This window comes from Lepisma saccharinum, chromosome 4, assembly GCF_977018435.1.
Source record: "Lepisma saccharinum chromosome 4, izLepSacc3.1, whole genome shotgun sequence".
In the NCBI taxonomy this organism is placed as follows: domain Eukaryota; kingdom Metazoa; phylum Arthropoda; class Insecta; order Zygentoma; family Lepismatidae; genus Lepisma; species Lepisma saccharinum.
In genome coordinates this window covers 68,223,677-68,244,493 of record NC_139232.1, presented here as the reverse complement: position 1 = coordinate 68,244,493, position 20,817 = coordinate 68,223,677, and the positions used below count along the sequence as shown (strand labels likewise).

Sequence of the window (20,817 nt, the reverse complement as noted above, 5' to 3'; positions counted from 1 at the left end):
ATAACCATTTATTAGAGGCTGGGTGAACCCCAGAGCCACTTCATGCAAGGACATTGCATGAAAATTTCCACCTGAAATCGAACCCGGGTCTTCCCATGGCAGTCATAAGTCCTACTGACTGCACCACCGTGGCTGAAGAAAACCACGATAAGTCTCAGACAACACCAATGACCGCGAATTCTGAACCTGTAACCTTCTGAAGAGGAGACATCATCTCAACCAATGTACCAAACTCACTGGTTAAAAAGTCAGTAAGTAAATTTTTGTTCAGTCAGGCCTCCTCAATGGTATAGATCGTATCGATGCCCGGTGGGGGCACATAGATTGGCAAAGCCTACTTATTTTCATTTTTGTTTTTTATCGCTGTTTTTCTTCCACTTTTGGCTAATCGCGACTATGAGAATTAGTGATAATATGACGAAATTGGTGAATGGACTCACAGAGAACACCCATACACAGGGCGGAATTCGAATTTCCAATTCCAGGCTGTCATAATGGAATTCGATAATGTTTTATGCATCTTTTCGTGTACCACAGGTACACATATGTCTTTTAATCTTTTTCAGTAAGGAGAGAGAGGGGGGGGCTTCAACATTTTGTACAGTCTTGACTTTTTGAAAACTCTGTAAACCACATTTTCTAATCTTGTAAAACAAATCTGGAACGAATTTTAAATCGATAAAGAATCACTTTCGCTACAATTTTAATATAGAACCTCTCAAATACAGTAATTGTTTGAAGAGGAGGGGACGGTTGAAACCGGTTTGGAGCGATCTGAACAAACAACCTGCCGTAAAGTGAAACATTTTAAGCGGAACCTTTCACAATACTCTGTAGTGCATTTCAATAAAACTGGTATGCCCCTCCGATGGCGCAGGGATAGCGTCGTCGCCTTGTAACCAAGGGGTTCCGGGTTCGATACGCGCTGGAGGCACATAGTGGTTCGGATCCCACTTTAAACTGTAGGCCCAGTCCCCATTAGCCTTACCGTGCATAAAGTGTACTTAAAACACCAAATCGATGAACAATAAAATTGGTAAAGAAGTTTAAAAATAGCGAACTTTACATCGTAACAAAGCCGACCTCCGAGGCGAAATGGTTAGCACGACGCTAAGACTCCAGGGTTCGAATCTCGGCCTGGGCATGAATGCACTTTGTGAATATTCCTTCATCAATTTCATTATAGCATCATTCATCCTCATCGTCGCGATTAGCCAAAGTGGCAGAAAAGAGATGGTAAGTAATAAAAATCAAACATCGTAACAAAACCTTGAAAAATATTTCTTGTTCATAAAGGGAATTTTATATTGGTCCTTACTTATTTCATTAATCGCTGTCATGGGGGTTAAGGAGAGAACCTAATCCTTTGAGCATGGACAATTCTCCGGGAATCCATTAGCACTAGGCAAGCCCAGGCACCTGGCAGCTAGTTGGGTGAGGATGGGAAAGAAATATAACTTCTGATAAAGTATTCAATGACAAAGCTTCCATAGAGGCGTCTTTTCATAATTCTTTCTCATCGCCATTCACCAGCGTAAAAACGATCGTTTACCTCTGTGGCTGAGTTGTTAGCACAGTGCTACCACGCCAGGGGTTTTGGGTTCGAATCCAGGTTTGGGCATGGGTGTTAGTGTCCTTTCATCAATTTCATCACATCACTAATTATCCTCAACTTTGAAACGTGGAGAAGTGTCCACGTTACAAAAATATATAAACTTAATTTTTTTATGTATCTAAACTCTATATGTTAGTGGTTGATTACCTAGTAATGTGGAACACACCTCGTATATAAACTATCCATCCTATTGTTAGTTATAAGTTTCAAGAGTTTGTTTCTTTCTGCCAGCAAGCTGAGCTGGTAGTTGTTATCGGTGACAACAATGCAGGAAAGCTATCGATATTGTGTAAAAGCCAGACGAAAGATTAGGCTGTCTTTCCCACTCTATAGCTGTCATTTCCCTTGGCGGACAGTAATTAGACTTATATCATAATAATCCCTGATTCCTTAGCTGCAAGACAGTATTTTCAGAATTTAGATAAGTTGACACAAAATAAAGTTATGCCCGCACGAAACAAAACCTGTAAAATGTCTTTTATTTAACATTTTTTCGCCTTGTATATTTTTTTCTTTCTTTGTTAGCATATTGCGTGGCCGTTGCGGGGAGAAGAGGGGAGTTGAAGGAAGCCATACTCCCTGGTCAAATTAAATACTGTGTACAACGTTTAATATTTCATTGTATGTTTATTAATCACAAAAAGGTAAAAGTGATAATTTATACATGTAACTAATTATGTTTCTCATTGATACCTTATTGATTTGTATTTTATTGTGAGGTAGTATTTGTGTAAAGATAAAAGTTTGTAAATCGATGACAGCACCGAGAAATCAGATATAAGCAGCGAAGCTCGATAGCTCGAGGCCTTTGTATTCGAACCTCTGATAAATGTGGAACTCGTATAACCGTCCATTCTTTCAACGCTCGAACTTCTGCCTTTGTATTCATTTCGATCTTAGAAATTAGTTTATTCTGGGATTACCTTAGGACAGTTACTTAGTTCTTTTGTTCAGAAGGCGTATATTCTTTCTATTCTATGCTCCTGGTCAGGAGATACAATTGAAAGAGTTGAGATTGTTCTGAGATATGCCGGAATTCGGGATCGGCCGATAGACTGTTGGTAGTCAACGTTTGTAACCCTGGTCAGGGTACATCTTTTTCTTATTCTGTGGTCACGGAAGAATCTTCAGTTCTCCTGGTCAGGGGCTGGGGAGAGAAAAGGAAGTTGGATACTTAACTGGATATCGACAGAACCTAGTGGGAAGAAGGATTGTCGACTGCTTGTAGGATCTTGGTCAAGATCTATAAGTGGATGGAGAACCTTTGACCCAAGATTAAGACGGACCTTCCATCTAGAACTGAAGCAGCCGGATTACACGAACCTTGGGATGACGAATTTCAAGCCCCGAAGGGATAATGAGTGTGAAGCCGAGGCTCAATAGACCCATCAACCAAGTAACGATCCAGGGCGGATCTTAAAACTTTGCAATTAGCCAAAGTGGCAGAAAATAAACCAAATGAACAAAGCAAGCAAAGAAGATCTTTACACGACATGCAATTAGCCAATTTGTTGTGTAATGTTGGTTACTTGACTTTAACGAATTTGGTTCTCCATTTGTAATTTATTTCTATTTCTAACCGATTTCTGCTTGTGTTTATTTTGTATCAGAAAGGGGCAGATTGCATCTTCAATCTGAAATTTCATACGACACGGAAGTGCGAACAGCTATGACAGCAGAAGCTAACATCAATTAACGCGAGACGTATATATGCGTTCACGTTAAATGAGATTCATCACAGACTGTCGCAGTTCGAAGAGCCTCTCTCTTTTTCCAGAACTGTTGCTGGACATTAAATTGGCTTTAATACTGAACGACGTTTAATGGCATAATCCGATTAAACTTGGACCTTCATTTGATAATGTGGCGCAGGAATCTTGCGTGCTAATTCCCTAAAGCTCATAATTAAAACTCATGGTTTCCGTTTGATAATGAAAAGTTTTATTTTATACGCATTTATGTTGGGAGTTCCCATCAGATTTTGTACTGTGTAACCGAAATTTTTACTAATGCTAGGCTTTTCTGAACTATGCTAAACAAATCTTTATGAGCGACTGTCACTAAACTAACTTACATGATTGATTGATTGAGTTGGTGTTTTAAGTCGACTTTATGCACTGTAAGGCTAATCGGGACTGGACCTACAGTTTAAAGTGGGATCCGGACTACGGGTATCGAACCCGGGATCCCTTGATTACAAGGCGACGACGCTACCACTGCGCCACCGGGGAGGCTCTAAACTAATTTACATATTGCAAGCTTAAGTACAATATATTTTTATTATAGAACGTAAAGGAACTCCTCATTAATGTACTACCGCGATAATTAATTGTTGTATCATATTTATCGCTTTCTAAAGCTATAGAAGTTCTTATTCAAAGAAAGGCGTTCTGGATTTCCATACAGGACATGCCATTGAGCATTATTTTTAATAGAATTATATGTTCATGAAAGGCGGATTGCACGAATTCTGTAATAGCGATATTGCATATTTGCGTATAAAGTAAAATTTAAAGTAAAGTAAAGGCATTCGCAATCTAGAAAACATCCTCGTACACTGGTTTAGCAGAGCGATCGGGAAAAACCTATGAATATCTGCTGAGGATCATGTTGATTGACTTACTCATTGATTGAACTAGGTTATTTTACGTCGTTTGTTTACGGTAACTGAAAAAAGAACGTTTAAAGAAAGGTAGGGTCGGTTGATTTAAATCAAGATTTTAATCAGGTGATTTTTTTAAAAAGAATCACTGATTTAAATCACTCTAAATTAATATTTTTTAGAATAATGTACATAAGGATTTTGTAGATATCAGAAACACTTTTGGTGAAAGTACATTAATCTCGTAATCATTCAAAGGTGATTATTAGATTCTAAGATAGGAAAATAAAGGAAATAAAATACGATAGAAGATATCAAAGAAAAATTACACTTTTGAATTCCTGAGCTCACGCTAGTGTAATTTGATATTCCACATGCCCCCTTCTCATTTGAAATTTCGAACCTGCGTTCAAGATGGCGGCCATGGTCACCATGTACTCTACAAGTTGCGCAGCCCCCCCCCACCCCCACCCTCTACTACCATCTACCATTACCAAATTGCACATTTTCCTGTCAGGTTTCAAAATAAAAGGGTGTCCAAAGATTTTTGACTCACCCCGTATATGTACTGATAGTGTGAAGCTTATACGAAAGGAAATGTAAACAAAGGATTTCTATTGATTAAAAATGCAATAATTTTATGGGCAAAAATAGCAAACATTTTGTGTAGAAAACTATATAAAACACTAATCATGTTAAATCATAAATAGTGTTAATATCATTAAACTGTAAATAAACATGGCAGCTGATATTTTTTCAAACTATCATTACAAAAATCTCAAAAATTCAGCTACAAAGTCTATAAAAATATAGTACATTCAGAATGTTTGTTTCACTGGAAGAAAATTTACTGAAGTTATTATTAGTTTCATTAACGCACTCAACAAACATTTTCATACTAGTTACAGTATCAGAACTATGAATGTTTACGTATATTTCTTATTTGCTTTAATCAAACTGTTCAAATAGTTTACACGGCCGTTTACATATTTATTTGCATATTTTGACCTTTTAGTGCATATTTTAAGTGCATAACTATCCAGGTCCTACTAATAAAGTACGAAAACATCGTAGTATGATCAAGTTTTCCTTCAATCGAGACGTTATGGTGTTCCATGCATCAATGCTGGAAATGTCTGGCTTTTGCGACCCTTGAAAAAAGCTCAAGGAAACAGTGAAATAACTTTCTCCACTCCCCCCGTGTGGCAAGAGGCTGGCAGTTCCGAGGAGAACAGAAAGGGCGTTATAAGAAATCCAGGACTTTACAGCATCCATGTAGTTGGACGACGGTTTTAAAAAAATGAACAACCTAAGCCACACTCGAAATAGAGTTATAAACAACCCACTTCAACACGCTATCAAGATATGTGGAACAGATGATCAGGAAAGGTAAGAGTGTGTTTACCCAACTCAGGTCTATATAGACGCCCATCAGCTGAGAAAACGACCTGAGATAAGAATATTCGATACCACTCTAACATCAAGCTCTCTGTAACGATTGCAACCTTGGAAAATGTAAAGCAATGTGACTCGACTGCAAATATTACTTAATATCTGTTAAGATACATTTTGAAGATCCATTGGTCAGAGACAATATCAAACAAAGAGTACTCAAGGAGCGTAATGAATCAATCAACAGGGAAAGAGAAACAGCGTGGATCAAGGCCGATCTGGGGAAGGGATAAGTGATGGAAGAAAAGAAAGATCAAGAAAATATCAGGGATGATCATTTGTTGCGACCCTACTTGATTAAAGGGAAAAAACGGAAGTTATAATCTCTCAGCCATGCCTTTCCATGAACGTTTCCTTGACTTAATTATTCTGAAAATATTTCGGCATGAATGCAGATTATACAGTTTATCATTATGTAACATCCGCCAATCACGTCTTACCTCATCTCTTTTAAGTTGAAATATTCTTCTAATGATCGTATATTCAAAGACTCTCTTAATTAATGTTCCTTTTTAGAGTAAGGGACTACCATGTGAATCCATTTAATAATACAGGAAGGTAAAATCTAAATATCTTGTCTCCATCGTAGTTAATTATGAATTTATAAAAATGAAGTTAATTTCTTTGCTTCAACTTGGAAAGTTCTCTCTTCTTTCTTTTCGAAAATATTCTTTACTAGGAAGATTTCCATCCTGTGTAAACAAAGAAGACAAGCGAGTTCAGTGGTCGGTTCACGATCTTGTCGATGAACTTTCAGGGTTCTAATCCTGGCCTGGGCATAAGTATTACCACAGATAAACACTGTAATGATTGTCGCGCCTTAGCGATGAGTTCATCAATGCCAAAGCCCGCGTGACAGTTTGTTTGCAAACATACATCCCGGGTACTGGTTCTGGTGATGTCACGATTTGCCAAAATCCTGTAAATAGTTTGGTTCGGAAGTGAAAGCAAAAAGTGCGAGTGGTGCCTCTCAGCGTAGATATCCAGAACTTCTTGCAGACAGTAGTTCATAACGCAGAAGGTTTTCAGTTTGAATTCAATATCTGCTTATAATAAGTTTATCTGTGGTATTACTTGTGAGTGTTCCTTCATCACTCATCTTCATCGGGTCACAATTAGTCGAAAGTGGCAGAAGAGCGGATGATTCTAAATTAACATTTCATTATTCCTTACGTATCTCGACCAATCCCATAAGCGTATACAGTAGAAATCAATTTCTGAGTATATCTCTTTGAATATACAAAAGAATGAAGAAAATATCGAGATTACTCCCACTCTCTTTTTCGTTTTTTGCGTGCTTCTCTCTCTCTCTCTCTCCCCTTTCCTCCTCCTTCCTTGCTCCCAAACTGTAACCAAACCTTCCTCTTAAGGGGCCATAAATTGCGCATTTACTGAGGCAAGCAGCGAACACCAGATCCTCGTTTGTTGAAATAGAACTGATTCTTTGAGAGAACAACTAACGAAGTTAAGCGAAACGAGAATCCGGTTAAGCAAAGAAAAACCCCGGGGAATCGTAGTCCGCGAGGAACACATCTTGACCTTTACTCGGAACTCGGAAAACGAGATTCTGTCTGAAACAAAGAAAATAACGCTGAAAATTGATCGAACACCTTTGTGGGAACGAAATGCTGAACCTGTTTGCTTCATCCTTACAAAAAAAAAAAAAAAGAAAAAAAAGTGTTTATTCGTGGTCCGTTCATTTGCCTATCAAGAAGCGAACAGCAGAATAGATTGCAGAAGAAAAAAATAAATCCGTGTTCTTGACTGGAAATACCACTTGTTTTCATCAGTTTTCAGAAAATGGACTGACATTACGAAATTCTTATGCAGCCATAAAATATTAACTCTTACCTTCTAAAATTTCAAAAATGTATTCTTTTGGTGTTTGAGGCAGAAAAAAACTTTTATGTGGTTTTCTTGTGGCTTTCCTGGGACGCTACGATAACCGCTCCGCCATGAGGTTATCAATTTATTAATATTTAATCATTAAAAGATAATCATGGGAGAGAAATGGTAGACGCTTTCTAAAATGTTTAGAGGTTTGACAAGGCTATAAGCAGCGATTCTATCGTGGGAAGTAATAATACATCGTGTTAAGTTGCACAACAATGGTGCTACGTGAAGAGACTGGAAGGAAAAATAAGTAACATAAACGTGACAAGATCTCAAAATTGTAAATTTATACAGTAATTAAATGTGTATAGGCTAGGGGACAAAATAACATTTCGAATGAAATAAAACTTGTATTTCTAAGGCCAAATGTCTAAAAACATCTTCAATCGTTAATACTGCTACCATTCAGCTCAGTACTTGATACTTGGTGAATATACCGGATGTCCCAGAAGTCTTTCCCTGATTACAAACTTTATTCATATCCGCTATGTGCAATGTAGAGATGTGAAAGTGGTGCCAAAATGTTAGAAAAATAACCAAGTTTTTTTTTTGTTTTAGGTTTCAGTAACGTGGCTGTAGTGTAGCAGTGTCAGTGCCCAGGAAACCGGAAATGTTCACAAATCAGGAAAAATCTCAGTGTGTCACGTGACCCGGTCACCAATAACAGTGCAGAGGAACTTTCAAACAACTTATGGAAAGTTACCGCCCGATGCCGAGAGCATCAAGTCGTGGTATGACAAGTTCAAGACCACAGAATCTGTTGCTGACTTACCGAGAAGTGGCCGAACCATCAACCTCAGCGATTTCAAACAACGTAAAACATCAGCCAAAAAGTTATCTTTATGATATCTTACACAAACGTTTATTTTTTCGTGCATACAAAGTGCAAATTGTGCAGGCTTTGTTGCCTAATGATACCAGGGGACACAGTGAGCTTTTTCCTGATTTGTGAACATTTCCGGTTTCCTGGGCACTGACACTGCTACACTACAGCCATGTTACTGAAACCTGGAACAAAAAAACTTGGTTAGTTTTCCAACATTTTGGCACCACTTTCACATCTCTACCTTACATATAGCGGATATGAATAAAATTTGTAATCAGGGAAAGACTTCTGGGACACTCGGTATTGTCGCCTTATGCCAAATAGAAAGATCGTATCTTCAGGAAGCGATATTTAAAGCTCCAATATTTCATGACTTTCAATGCGAGAAATTATGTTTAGATCAAAATTTAAGCTATTTATAATTCAAAAAATATATCGTGCATTTGGTACGATAAAGTATCGAATAACAACTTGAAAAATACAGTTAGGTAAAAATGCACAAAATGCATATGTACTTGCCTACATTTGCAACAGCGGATTTTGTGGTTCAACGTCCCCTCTGCGCATTCTTCATCCTGCAGTGCAAGCAACCCAATTCGCAGTATTGCAATTTGGGTTGCATAAGCTTCGGAACGTAAGTGTCCAGGATGAGGACAATTGAAACGATGCATTCACGAATACAATGAAGATTACATTTTTCTCACGGCATGACAAGCTTTGGGCACAGATAAACGTATTGGGTACTAAGGTCTCCGGGTTGGATTTTTACCTTTGGATGCTGGTCAATGATTTAATTGCTCTAGATGCCTCTTTGCCTGTGTTCTCTGGACCGCACTGAAACACAGAGCGTATAAGATGACATTTTCGGAAGACCTCAAAAGCAATTTCTTCCACGCATTACGCGCTGGAAACTGAATTCTTTCAGGCTTACGAAACTCTGGCGCCTGAGCATCCACAGACAGTAGCATCCCTGTGGAATTCCCTGTCTTGTCCATATATACATTTGTGATTGATTGCCTCTTCATTAATGCAATCTTATCAGCAAAAGTAGCAGTAAAAGACGATGCCAAATAAGTCAAATAGACAAAGAGACACTTCAGCTTCTATTATCCCAACGACCCTAAGTGCAACCTCAATGGAGTTCAAAGCAGAATACTCAAAACGAGGTTCCTATCCGTTACACCAAGCGAGAACAATTTCAGTGACCGAATGCGTTAATCGTTCTATCCACAATCACACTTCTGAATGTTCGAAATCCGATAAGGTGTATGTTCACATTGCATTTGTCATCCACTCGGTAATCACTTGTCAACTCACAATCTCGCAACGAAAGGTTTCAGGTTCGAATTTTTACCTAAGCAGAGTGTGAAAAAAAAAGTTAAGTGCTCCCCTGTGCTTTGCACCACACCATGAAGGCGTATAGAGGGTGTGGAGTTAGGACCCCACACTTTCTTGATCACGGCCGAAGGTGGGGGTGATGTGATCAGTACCACACCCATGGCCACCTTTACCCCCAAGAATTTCCTCCAGGTAACTACTTTGTACAACGCTGGGTGGGCGCCGGAGCCGCTTGAACAGGTGGAAAAATCCCGGTTCTCCCCCGTCAGGGATCGAACCCGGGCCTCTCGCATGGTAGTCAGACGCCATAACGACTGAGCTACCGCGGCACAGTGTTCATTTGTAAATGTCCCTTCATCATTCATCGTCGCGATTAGAAAAGAAGACGTAAAATAGAAAATACATATCCATTGTATTTGTTCTTATTTCATTATTAATCCCCCATCCTCACAGTTGAAATTAACTGGAAACAAGTAGAAAATGTATTTATAATACCAGTACCTAAAACTTGTATTTGTAGTTTGGTTATTTATTTCGTTAACGTTAGAAGTATGTACCTAATCGAAACGGAAACACCTATTTCTTTGATACTATTAGCTAGTTATAATCTTTCATCTTAACCGATTTAGAAAAGCGCATGACCTGTTCTTAACAACAGATATTTGTTGTGAGAGTACTAGACACTTTAGTTCAATAATTCATATTCTTCCCGAGATGTCTCGGTAGCGTAGTGGTCAACGTTTTGGCCTTGTAATCAAGGACTCCCGGGTTTGATTCTCAGTGTAACATTTCAGTGCTTCCTATCTCACTTTGTACTCTCGCAGCACAGATTAGTGAGTGTACCGAGACAATTTTTTTGTCGTACTGTTATTAAGGCATAGAGATCAAATTCGCACCACCCTCCACTAAAATATCAATGCAACTTTTTCAATTACGTTCCTTGCGCATTCAATATGCAACGATATTCTAATACGGTTAGATATGGGGGATGGCTATGCTGGAGACTCTTTCGAAAATCTTTCAGAGCAAGGAAAGTGGGAAAATCGAACCCGTTAGCTGCGGAGGTAAGTGAACAATTTATGTCCCCGCAGGATGCGTCACTGCTATATTTCCTTCAACGCCTCCCTGGGCTCATCTCGCCTGTTGAAAGAAATCTATTTCGGTTGACGTCTTCCTAGTGTCCGCATAGGAAGATTAACCTGAATTTCCGTCAGAAAATTTATATCCCACCTAACATCTTGCTCCATTCGTATACCTTCATAAAATTGATTAAAATTTTGTTGTCTCGCCCCAAAGAGATTATTGATCGATCACAATACCCTCCTATTCATTACTTTGGTTCGCTTCTAACAACATGAATATGGTGCAGTATTCGATTACACGTTTCAGCGCAGTTGAATTGCTATTAGAGCATGGTTGGTAAATAGTCAGCGAAACGATTACTAAAAGTGCTTTCATAACTGTTTAAAAAGATTAATCTTTTCCATAATCTGGTAAAGTGGTAGAATTTATCATTATTGACAGTGCGAAATAAAGAAAATATGCTAGAATTATTGCCTCTTTTCTTTATTATTATTATTTATTTTTTTGCTGTAAAAATGTACGCGGGGTGTTCATTATATAATGTAACAAGACCTCCCATTCACACGGTAGGTATTGCTACTTTACTTATTGAACATCCCTCGTGCATGTAATAAGTAGACCTCGGATTTTAGGTTTTTAACCTATGTTTTCCTTTACAGGTAAATAAAAAATAACAAGTTATATCGGCGTTTCCTTAAAAAAACGAAACAACTGACTAAGTTTTATTGTGCCTAAAATAACCTATTTTGCTTGTTAGAACCTATTTTAAGTTTGTGTGCCTAAATTAAACCTCTTTTTTAGGTCTTACAGGATTTTTATATCTCACAGAGGTATTTACTAGGTTTGGTGGCGAAATAATTCAATGACTGGCGTGTTTGATTTCCCTCCCTCCAAGTATATGATATTTATCAAAGTTCTAAACAAAAAAAAAAAATGTCTGACGTCACTGTTACCTGCAGACAGTGGCGGCGAAAGGGGACAGTTCTCCCTTACTTTTTACCTCTGCACTATAGACTCTTAATGTTAAGCCTTGCCTACTAATATAAAGTAAACTGTCCTTCCCCCCCCCCTCCTCCCCATTCTCAGTTTTGGCACCAAATCTCGTCTACTGCCTGCACAGTCCCAAGTGCAAACTTCTGATCTGTGTGGCCTTGCTCACTTTCGCGTCAGTTTGGTCCTTTTTGGCATTTACGCCTTGCGAAGTAGCTAATATTTCAGCATTCAAATTAGCACTACTGACTATGTCTCTGTTGAGATATAATTTTCAGCACACGAAATGATCCTTACAAACAAAAGGTGGAGTTTGAGTGTGGATAACGCAAAAAGATTCATGGTGGTCACTAGAACCATGGTAAAATTCAAGTATAATTCCTGATTTTCAAGGTGAACTTTCCAAAAATTCAAAGATACAAGCAGATGTTTTCGCTATTCCAACGTTACGTATTACCGACTCTCACCCTCCATTCCACACACAAAAATTTTGACATTATAAAGGGTTTGTATGATTCCAATGTAACAAAAAATTTACCTAATCAACTTCAAGATATATTATTTTGTAATAATCTTCCGTTTTTCAGATAGATTGTTCGGTAAAATACACTAACAAAGTAAACGGAAACTTTAATTTTATTTTCTGTGTAGCTTTCTTTTTCATCCTCAAAAAAATTAAAGAAATAAAATCTAAACTGAGAGAAACTTGACTCAGGGCATATTTAAACATGTATAAATTTAAAGGTATCTGGATTAATAAAAGTTGCAATTTTTCACGTCTACGGAGAAAAAATGGAATAAAGAAAACATCCGCTTGTACCTTATTTTATGTCTTGCCAAAATTCATGAATAATTTCCAGAGCCAATAATTCCACGTTCGGCATGGGTGTTTCCTTGTTAGTGTTCCTTCACCTGACCACTATTCGTCCACGATTATCAAAAAATAGCAGAAAAGTTACTTTACACGCACTTATTACAATATCCATTTTACACCCTTTCACATCTTTGTAAATGCAGGTCAAGGAAACAAGAACAAGCGTAAATATTTTCGCCTGGCTTCAACAGTCGTAAATCTTCTCGTTTGCATTTCGTTGAATCCTACGTTGACGATGCCAATTAATCTTTCCCCTACGTCGTTAGCTACGAACATGTCAGATTGTTTCCAACGATTTATATTTTCGCGTGGAATCCACGGAAGCTAGTTTGCTAGGGCTTTGCTTTGTTCTCCGAAGCGAAATTGCGCGCTGAAATCCGGCTTAGCGGAGATGAATCTGAGGAGCTTCTCTATTGCACCACGGAATTAGAAAAGCGTAAAATAACCCTGGTAAGGTCGCATTACGGATTTCTGGAACAAATCGTGGATAAAATGAAATCGCATACAAGGAGCGAGTAGCGAATTCCTACGAGCGTGTCACGGGAATTGTACGGTTTCTTTGACGTTATCATATCGTACCTTACTGAGGAGTCCTGTGCAAAAGCTATCGGTGTTGAAAACTGAGCCGTGTCACTTGGAGGAAACCAAGTTGAAAGTTGATCATACAACAAGCATAATATACGGCCTCCTCTGATGGCGCAGTGATAACGTCGTCGCCTTATAATCATGGAGTCCCGGGTTCGATACCCGGTGGAGGCACATAGTGGTGCGGATCCCACTTTAAACTATAGGGCTCAGTCATGATTGGCCAATCTGCGCATAAAGTGGACTCAAAACAGATACTCAAACAAATTAATATATACGTAATATATAGGAACAACATCAGTCATGAAATAAAATTATACTAGTAATGTCTGTATCTTGTATTAATAAGTACTTTTTGTATGAATTAAGATTCATGATAAACTCATGAAATACATCATGGAATAAATACAAAAGAAAACGCTTAACTTGTTTTGTTTTCGAACCCATGGATCATGGTTTAACAGCAAATTGCGCTAGTTTTTAATCCATACAAGGACTGTTTCCTTCCTTATGATCATTTGAAGTTCAAACAATACAATTAAAAATATTAGTATATGTTACAAATAAAGAAGGTAGGATTAAAATAGAATGGTTAATCAAAACTGAATAAAGATTTCAATTAGTAATTAAAAAATTCTTCATGTTGTTACAATAAAATAATCTCAATCATTTTTAGAACTTGTAACGCTCTGCTTAAGGATAAATCGTCTAGAAATAGTACTTTGCCTATTGAGTAATTACGTATAATTGATGTACGTTCAGAGGGACAGAACGCAAATTTCTAATAAAGTGTAAAATATTTCTTAATTATTTCAACAAGAGGTAAATTTTCACTATGAATCCACGTTATTTCTCTACCCTGTTAAAAGTTTTTTTTCTTTGAGGAACACATATTTCGGCGCACAATTGTTTTTTAAAAGAACCAATTGTCAACACATAGATGGGTCATCCGGTAAGAAGAGAATACTTTATGCACAATAAACATTCAAATAATATGTCCCACTGCAGGTTTAGCAGCTGTATTTGTGCAATAATATACTCCTCACAAAATGTTTGGAATATTGTTATATTTGACAATAGGTGCCAGACACGGCCTTGGAATTTAACAACACATGGTATCTGTGTGGTGGATGTTCTCGTCTTTTCACCGACATATGACACCATACCTATCACCTATTACCTAATATAACAATATTCCAAACTTTTTGTGAGGAGTGTATATTAGTAAATATAATTCTGTAATATGATGATGTAAATATCCCAATTATATTAATTTAATCGATTATTTTTTTATTGAATTCATTATGTATAGAATACATATTAAATTGATGCTTCCCAGCTCGTGGTCTGGCTCTATGGGTGTATGGGTGTGCACTTCAGTCTATCGTCCAGAAGTGTTATACAACCCCTGTGAAATACTCATACCCGTTTTTGTGTACATAATGAAGCTTAATATATTGGCAACCCAAGTTTTGATCACCTTTCACGGAAAATGGAGCCGTGACAGAGTTATACGTATTTCATGATTTTTTTACGATTTTGTTTTACAAATTTCAAATATTTCGGAAATTATCCAGCCAATCACGAGAAGAGCGATGTTACTGTGCAGTATGTAATTCAGCATTCGATAACCTGACAAAATCACTCAAACCATAGAAATACCGATCTACAATGTCAATACTATTGTCGATTTGCAAAATATTTTGTAAAAGCTTTCTCCCCCGCTCTGCTGATATTAATGAACAAGGAGAATAATAACATTGGGGTACACCAAAGAAGCCGATCCAACTACCACACCGAGGAAATCAATTGTAATCTATCTATCTGTTGTTTATTTCTAATGACAGCGTGATCAAACCAAGCAAATCAAGAGAATGATAAATGTTAAAGCAAATAACAGTACTCACTAAATTCACACTGCCCTGCTTCGTAATCGTACTTCAGGATTTTCCTTCCCTTCCGCCGTATCCATATATTACTGCAGTTGCTACAGGCTTTGTAGCTAACTTCCATCCAAAAATTCAATAACGTTAAGTCTGCTGTCGCTATGCACAGTTTTTCATGAAATCAAACACTTTGCACTGAAACAGGAACGAGCTTTTGACAGCATTAAATAATTTTGTAACGCAGAAACAGCCACACAATGCAAAACAGCTGACTATTTGATGCAAGCTCCCTCCCCGCGGGTTGATAATTCGGCTACTGCGCCACAGAGACAGTTTATTTTGACCAAGATGCACGAAGCAAAGGCATGCTTAAAACACCCGTTTTGGTTTCAGTTGCCCTCCCCTCCTTTTCTTCCCCTGTTATGCTCGGGACAATATACCATCGAAATTTCTCTTTCATAAAAAAAAGAACTCAATTTGCGATGATGTATGGGTTGCATCGACTGCGTCACACGATCTCCAATGGAATGGGTTTGCAACACTACATTTGCTTGCACACAGATTGCTGCGCTCACAGCCTTCCTAAATGATGCAACCTCCCCTCACACGGCGCTCAAGCCAAAACACCGAATCAGCGTCCTCTACGCGACTGCTGCAACAGCGTCATAACGAGCGAGACTGCCATTGTATTCCTGCCCCGATCGCGGCCTTGTCTACGCGGGTTGATATCACGGATCGCAGACTTCTCCACCATCTCTCTTGGTGGAGCGGCGTGGGAACACTTGATGTTTCAAAGGAGATAGAGTTCAATAAATAAGTATAATATTAATGATTTTCATTACAGATTTATTTGGGTGTGCACGTGCGAATAGGCAGAAGTCGCTACTGAGTGGTATAATGACGTACTTCTGAAAACATAATTAACTGTAAGTACTTGGAGAAATTCTAAACTAATGAGCAGCATTGAAAATTAAATGAAAATAATGATAAATTCATAATAAGCGTTATAAATATTTACTAAGAATCTTCAAATGTCGTAGATGAATATAGTTGAAGGTTAAACTACACAACAGTATACCATTATACACAAGTATAGTCGCATATAAGGTATAAGATCATTATTTGTACATTCTTTAAATATAAGTAATGACGATTGATAAATCCTTATTGAGTTATGCATTAGTATGTAATTCATTGTTGCGCATACAAACACAAGCACATAAGAAAATTTACCTGGAAGAAATATACTTCAAGTCTGTGAATATTAACAATAGGTATAAACTTGAATGTAGATATCTAAGAAACAGAAGAGTTAAGATAGTGCAGTGGTTATGGAGTCGGACTCGTATTTCGAAGGTCACATATAAAAGCCGTATATAGATACATGCAAGTTTTTCCGTCACTTCAAGCGAATGCTGGAATGGTACGTACCTTTGACAAAGCCCACGTACGCTTTGTTTTCACCTTATTCCTTCCATACTTATTTCTCTTTCCTGCCGTTGTTAACTTAAAGGCGCAAGTGTGCGGTGATAATATTTAACTTACTGAATCCTAATTTCGTAAGAACTATTCACCACAAACAAAAATACAAAAGACTTCTGTTGGCCGCCCTGTGCGGGTAACAATAAATACCGATCAACCTACCAATATATCAGGAACTACGAGTTAAAACTTGTAATTATTTATTGAAAACTATATATTTTAAATAGTCTACAAGTGATTTACAGTTTGTTTTTCAGTAGTTTCGACGAAAAAAATAACGTAATTGAAAAAGAGCTTCAACTCTGCTAATTATTTTGCATTTTGTTATTTCATGGCACATGTTTATTTGTATAGGTTATTCGCAATTATGCATGTTGAATTTGGGAACAAACAATTAAAAGATCAGAGCTATGTGCCCCTTTGAAAAGTAGCTGTCTGAAAGTATACCCACAGCTCACTTCACACCAAATTTGAACATGCTTTCACAGTAATAAAGTCAAAGAGTAATTAAATCAGTTGTCATATACAGGTCAGAAACTTGAATGCCACCAATGGAATATTTTAATAATGTTTATGAATTATACTCGCTCGGCTCACGTGAAGACTTAGAGAGTTCTCTAACATTGGAGATTGTAATATATAAATCTTAAAGTGGTTCTTTTTCGAAACAACTGGGCACAATTAACCTTGTCCCCTGTACATTTCACCGTTCCATGAAGTCACATAGGAGATAGGGTAAAACACATTCTCTATCACGGTCATAGATCAGTACCAAGATCCAGCCCACTTCCCTGAACAGGATTCGCCTCCAAGTATATGGCAAGTTAATTAACCTTAACTAAGAATGATAACAGCCATTAAACGAGTAAAAATCGCGATTCCCTCGATGTAGGTGCAGAGGTACGCCAGTAGTTTTATTTGACTCCTTCTTAAAGTTTTACGTTTTGTACAATGCTTAACCTCATTCTGGTGCTATATTTACCCTTATCTCTCTCCCTTGAAGACTGGAGATTCTAATAATTCTCTGAATGTTAGTGATAATGGTTCTACATTAGCATGCAATGTAAATTGGACATTATCCATTGCCTAGTGCTTTAAACTACACTTATTCTAACATTACATTTCGAGAGAGCATCGCGTATCTCGTCTTCAGGTGAAATTAAGTTTGCCGGTGGTGGGAATCGAACCTACGACAGATCTGTGATTTTTTACTACTAACGTAGTGTTAAGAATAGGAACGACCGAAAACTGACCGGACCCCCTCCGATTTTCTTCATATTTGGCATACTTACTAATTGAGGCCTGCTAATCACGAATCTGAAGTTATAAGTTGTCGGAAACGTCCAGAAATTGCAAAATAATCTAAAATAAGGCGTTAGTTTTCGGAATGGAAATTGTTGATTTTCGCGAAATTTTTTGTTTCACAAGCAAATATATATATTCCTGATACTACCACGACACCAAATTTTAACTCTGTTTGCCTAACCTAACCACACGTCAATGGATCGTGGGGCTAGCGTCAATGGTTTGCAATTTCTAGACATTTCCGACAAATTTTAACTTCAGATTCGTCATTAGCAGGCCTCAATTAGTAAGTATGCCAAATATGAAGAAAATCGGGTAAAAATGTACTATCATTCGGACACCTCTAATTTTTTGGTTTCGTTAATTTTTGACATTCGTACTTACGTATCTGCTTCGCGGAACATTCCTGAAGGTGTATCAACGTTGATTTGATGAAATTTGAACTATGTTTCCTAACCTAACCACGCGCCAATGGTTCGTGGGGCTAGCACCAATGGTTCGTGGGGCTAGCCCCACGCAATTATTTCCAATTTCTAGATCCCGATACTAACACGACACCAAATTATAACTATGTTTCCTAACCTATCCACGCGCCAATGGTTCGTGGGGCTAGCTATTCTCCGTCGGAGAATTAATTTTCAACGAACAACATGAATTTCAGCTATGAAACATTCCTACATCACACAAAACACCTTCCCGATGTTCGAGAATGCTACAGGAACTTATTATGGTAAGTAGTTTCTTCTGTAAAAATTAATAAATGTGTCCGAAGGATAGTAAACAAGTACCATGTCTAATTAACATTGCGTGCAACTGGATATTCTTCATAAACAAATGGGATAGAAGAGTGTAGCCAAGCGTGAGCTGAATGTATTGGGTAGTCGGTTCGCGCATTCACTACCGAAGTTCCAGGTTTAATTCTCGGCCTGAGTATGTCTATTCATTGGTAAGTGCTTCTTCATCAATTTAATTGAATCAACACTCATCCTCATGGTCGAGATTCGACAGAAGTGGCAGAAAAGGGCAAAAAAACACTAACTAATCCGACAGCTAATCGCACTGTCGCGAGGTATTCGAATGAGGTAATCTATATTTCCCTTAGCTGGCACACGTGCTGTTGTTTTCTTCGAGAATAACTCTCCTCAGCTCAACTTTCAAGTTGACGAAGCAATATGAGAATGTTAAAAATAAAATGGTTGGAAAAGGCTTGCGTTGTCTCGGCGCTGGCTCGAAACAATGCACGCACGCTTTCCCTTCAGGACTTACCTTTTGTCGATGCAAACTATCCAGTCAGTCGTCATAGCAACAGGGGTCGGGGGTGTAGAGGGCTGACACCGCCCGACCCCGACACTACTCTTCCGTCGCGTGCCCGCCGTGTTTGAGCTCAACACAACAACAAACGCACCGCCGCTCCCAGGACTCGGTCACAGGATAACGATTCGATGTCTATCTCCTCCTCTATCGCGTCACACTTCATTTCCCCGCCGTGTCCATTATTAACTCCTTTGAACGCTCACTGGATCATGCTCCCGTTCGCTCGGCCAACCTGCGCGCCCCCTCGTTCGTTCCCCGACCGCTCGCTACAGCACCGTGTGAGCGACTATCCGGTACCCACCTGCCCCAGTCGATGTCCGGCAGTTTCGCGATGTTCCCGCCGTGTGGCGCTGGTAGCTGCCGCACGCGGTTCGAGCAGCACGGCCCCGAGACTCAAACTTTCCCCTCGGTCAATCCGCCTCTTAATTCGATGAATCGGAATTACTATGGACTTTTAAGAAGGCCGTAAAAATTTCCCTCTGATTTCTTTCAAATTGGATGAGTAGGAATCAAACCGAGGATAAATGTTTCTTTCGTTGCTCCTTTAAATTCAAATCTTGATTCCTAATACAATTTCTGTGATTTTGCATGTTTATACTGCTATTTTGTAGTTGTATTTTAGTTAATTAGAGCCACTTTTTCAACGATGATGATACTGATTCAAGCCAGCGAGCATCACCGATGATGAGTGGTAATAAAAGGGTCCCGGATTCGATACCCGGTGGAGGTACTTGGTGATTCCGATCGCACTTTAGTCTCGATTAGTCTATTTATAACTAAAGTGGACTTAAAACAAAGAAAAACTCAAGTAAAGTCGGCACGATGAAGATGGAAGTAGAAACAGTGGAGCATTCGCCTCTTCCGCAATAACATAATTGCTAAATTCTGGCCTCACAATCAAAGAGATACCGGGTTTGATTCTCCGTCGAGACACTTCAAAGTAAATCTGCTTGATACAGCCATGCTTTGTAAGAGTGGACTCTCTCGTACTCGGTCTAACCTCGACTTATAAAATTCCTGACTTTCACTCGTCTCATGCTCGTAACAATCAATCCATCCACACACACACACACACACACACACACACACACACACACCATCACACACATAGATATAGATATATATATATATATATATATATATATATATATATATATATATATATATATATAGATAGATAGATAGATAGATAGATAGATAGATAGAAAAAACTAAAAGTAAAGTGCTCCCCTGTGCTTTGCACCACGCCATGAAGGCATATAGGGGGTGTTGAGTTAGGGCCCCACACTTTCTTGATCACCGCCGAAGATGGGAGTGATGTGATCAGCACCACACCCTTGGCCGGCTTTACCCCTCAGAGTTTCCTCCAGGTACCCACTTTATACGACGCTGAGTGGGCGCCGGAGCCGCTTGAACAGGTGGAAAAAATCCCGGTTCTCACCCAACGAGGATCGAACCTGGGCCTCTCGCATGGTAGTCAGACGCCATTATATACACACACTCAAACATCAAAATAATGGGAACACCTACGGTCAGCGACATGGCGTCTGTATGGGGTGGTGGTAACACCGA

The 20,817-nt window shown here is 38.6% G+C and overlaps 1 protein-coding gene across 1 annotated transcript in view; it reads right to left on the bottom strand.

Annotated features, from left to right (window-relative positions):
* The window catches only part of Epac (Exchange protein directly activated by cAMP), a 666,691-nt gene extending 647,208 nt beyond the window's left edge, over positions 1-19,483 (bottom strand). The window contains exon 1 of the mRNA XM_083120690.1: positions 19,198-19,483. Coding sequence (XP_082976816.1) covers positions 19,198-19,232 — 35 coding nt within the window. The 5' untranslated portion in view covers positions 19,233-19,483. The remainder of the gene's footprint in view (positions 1-19,197) is intronic.
* Positions 19,484-20,817: the final 1,334 nt, after the last annotated feature.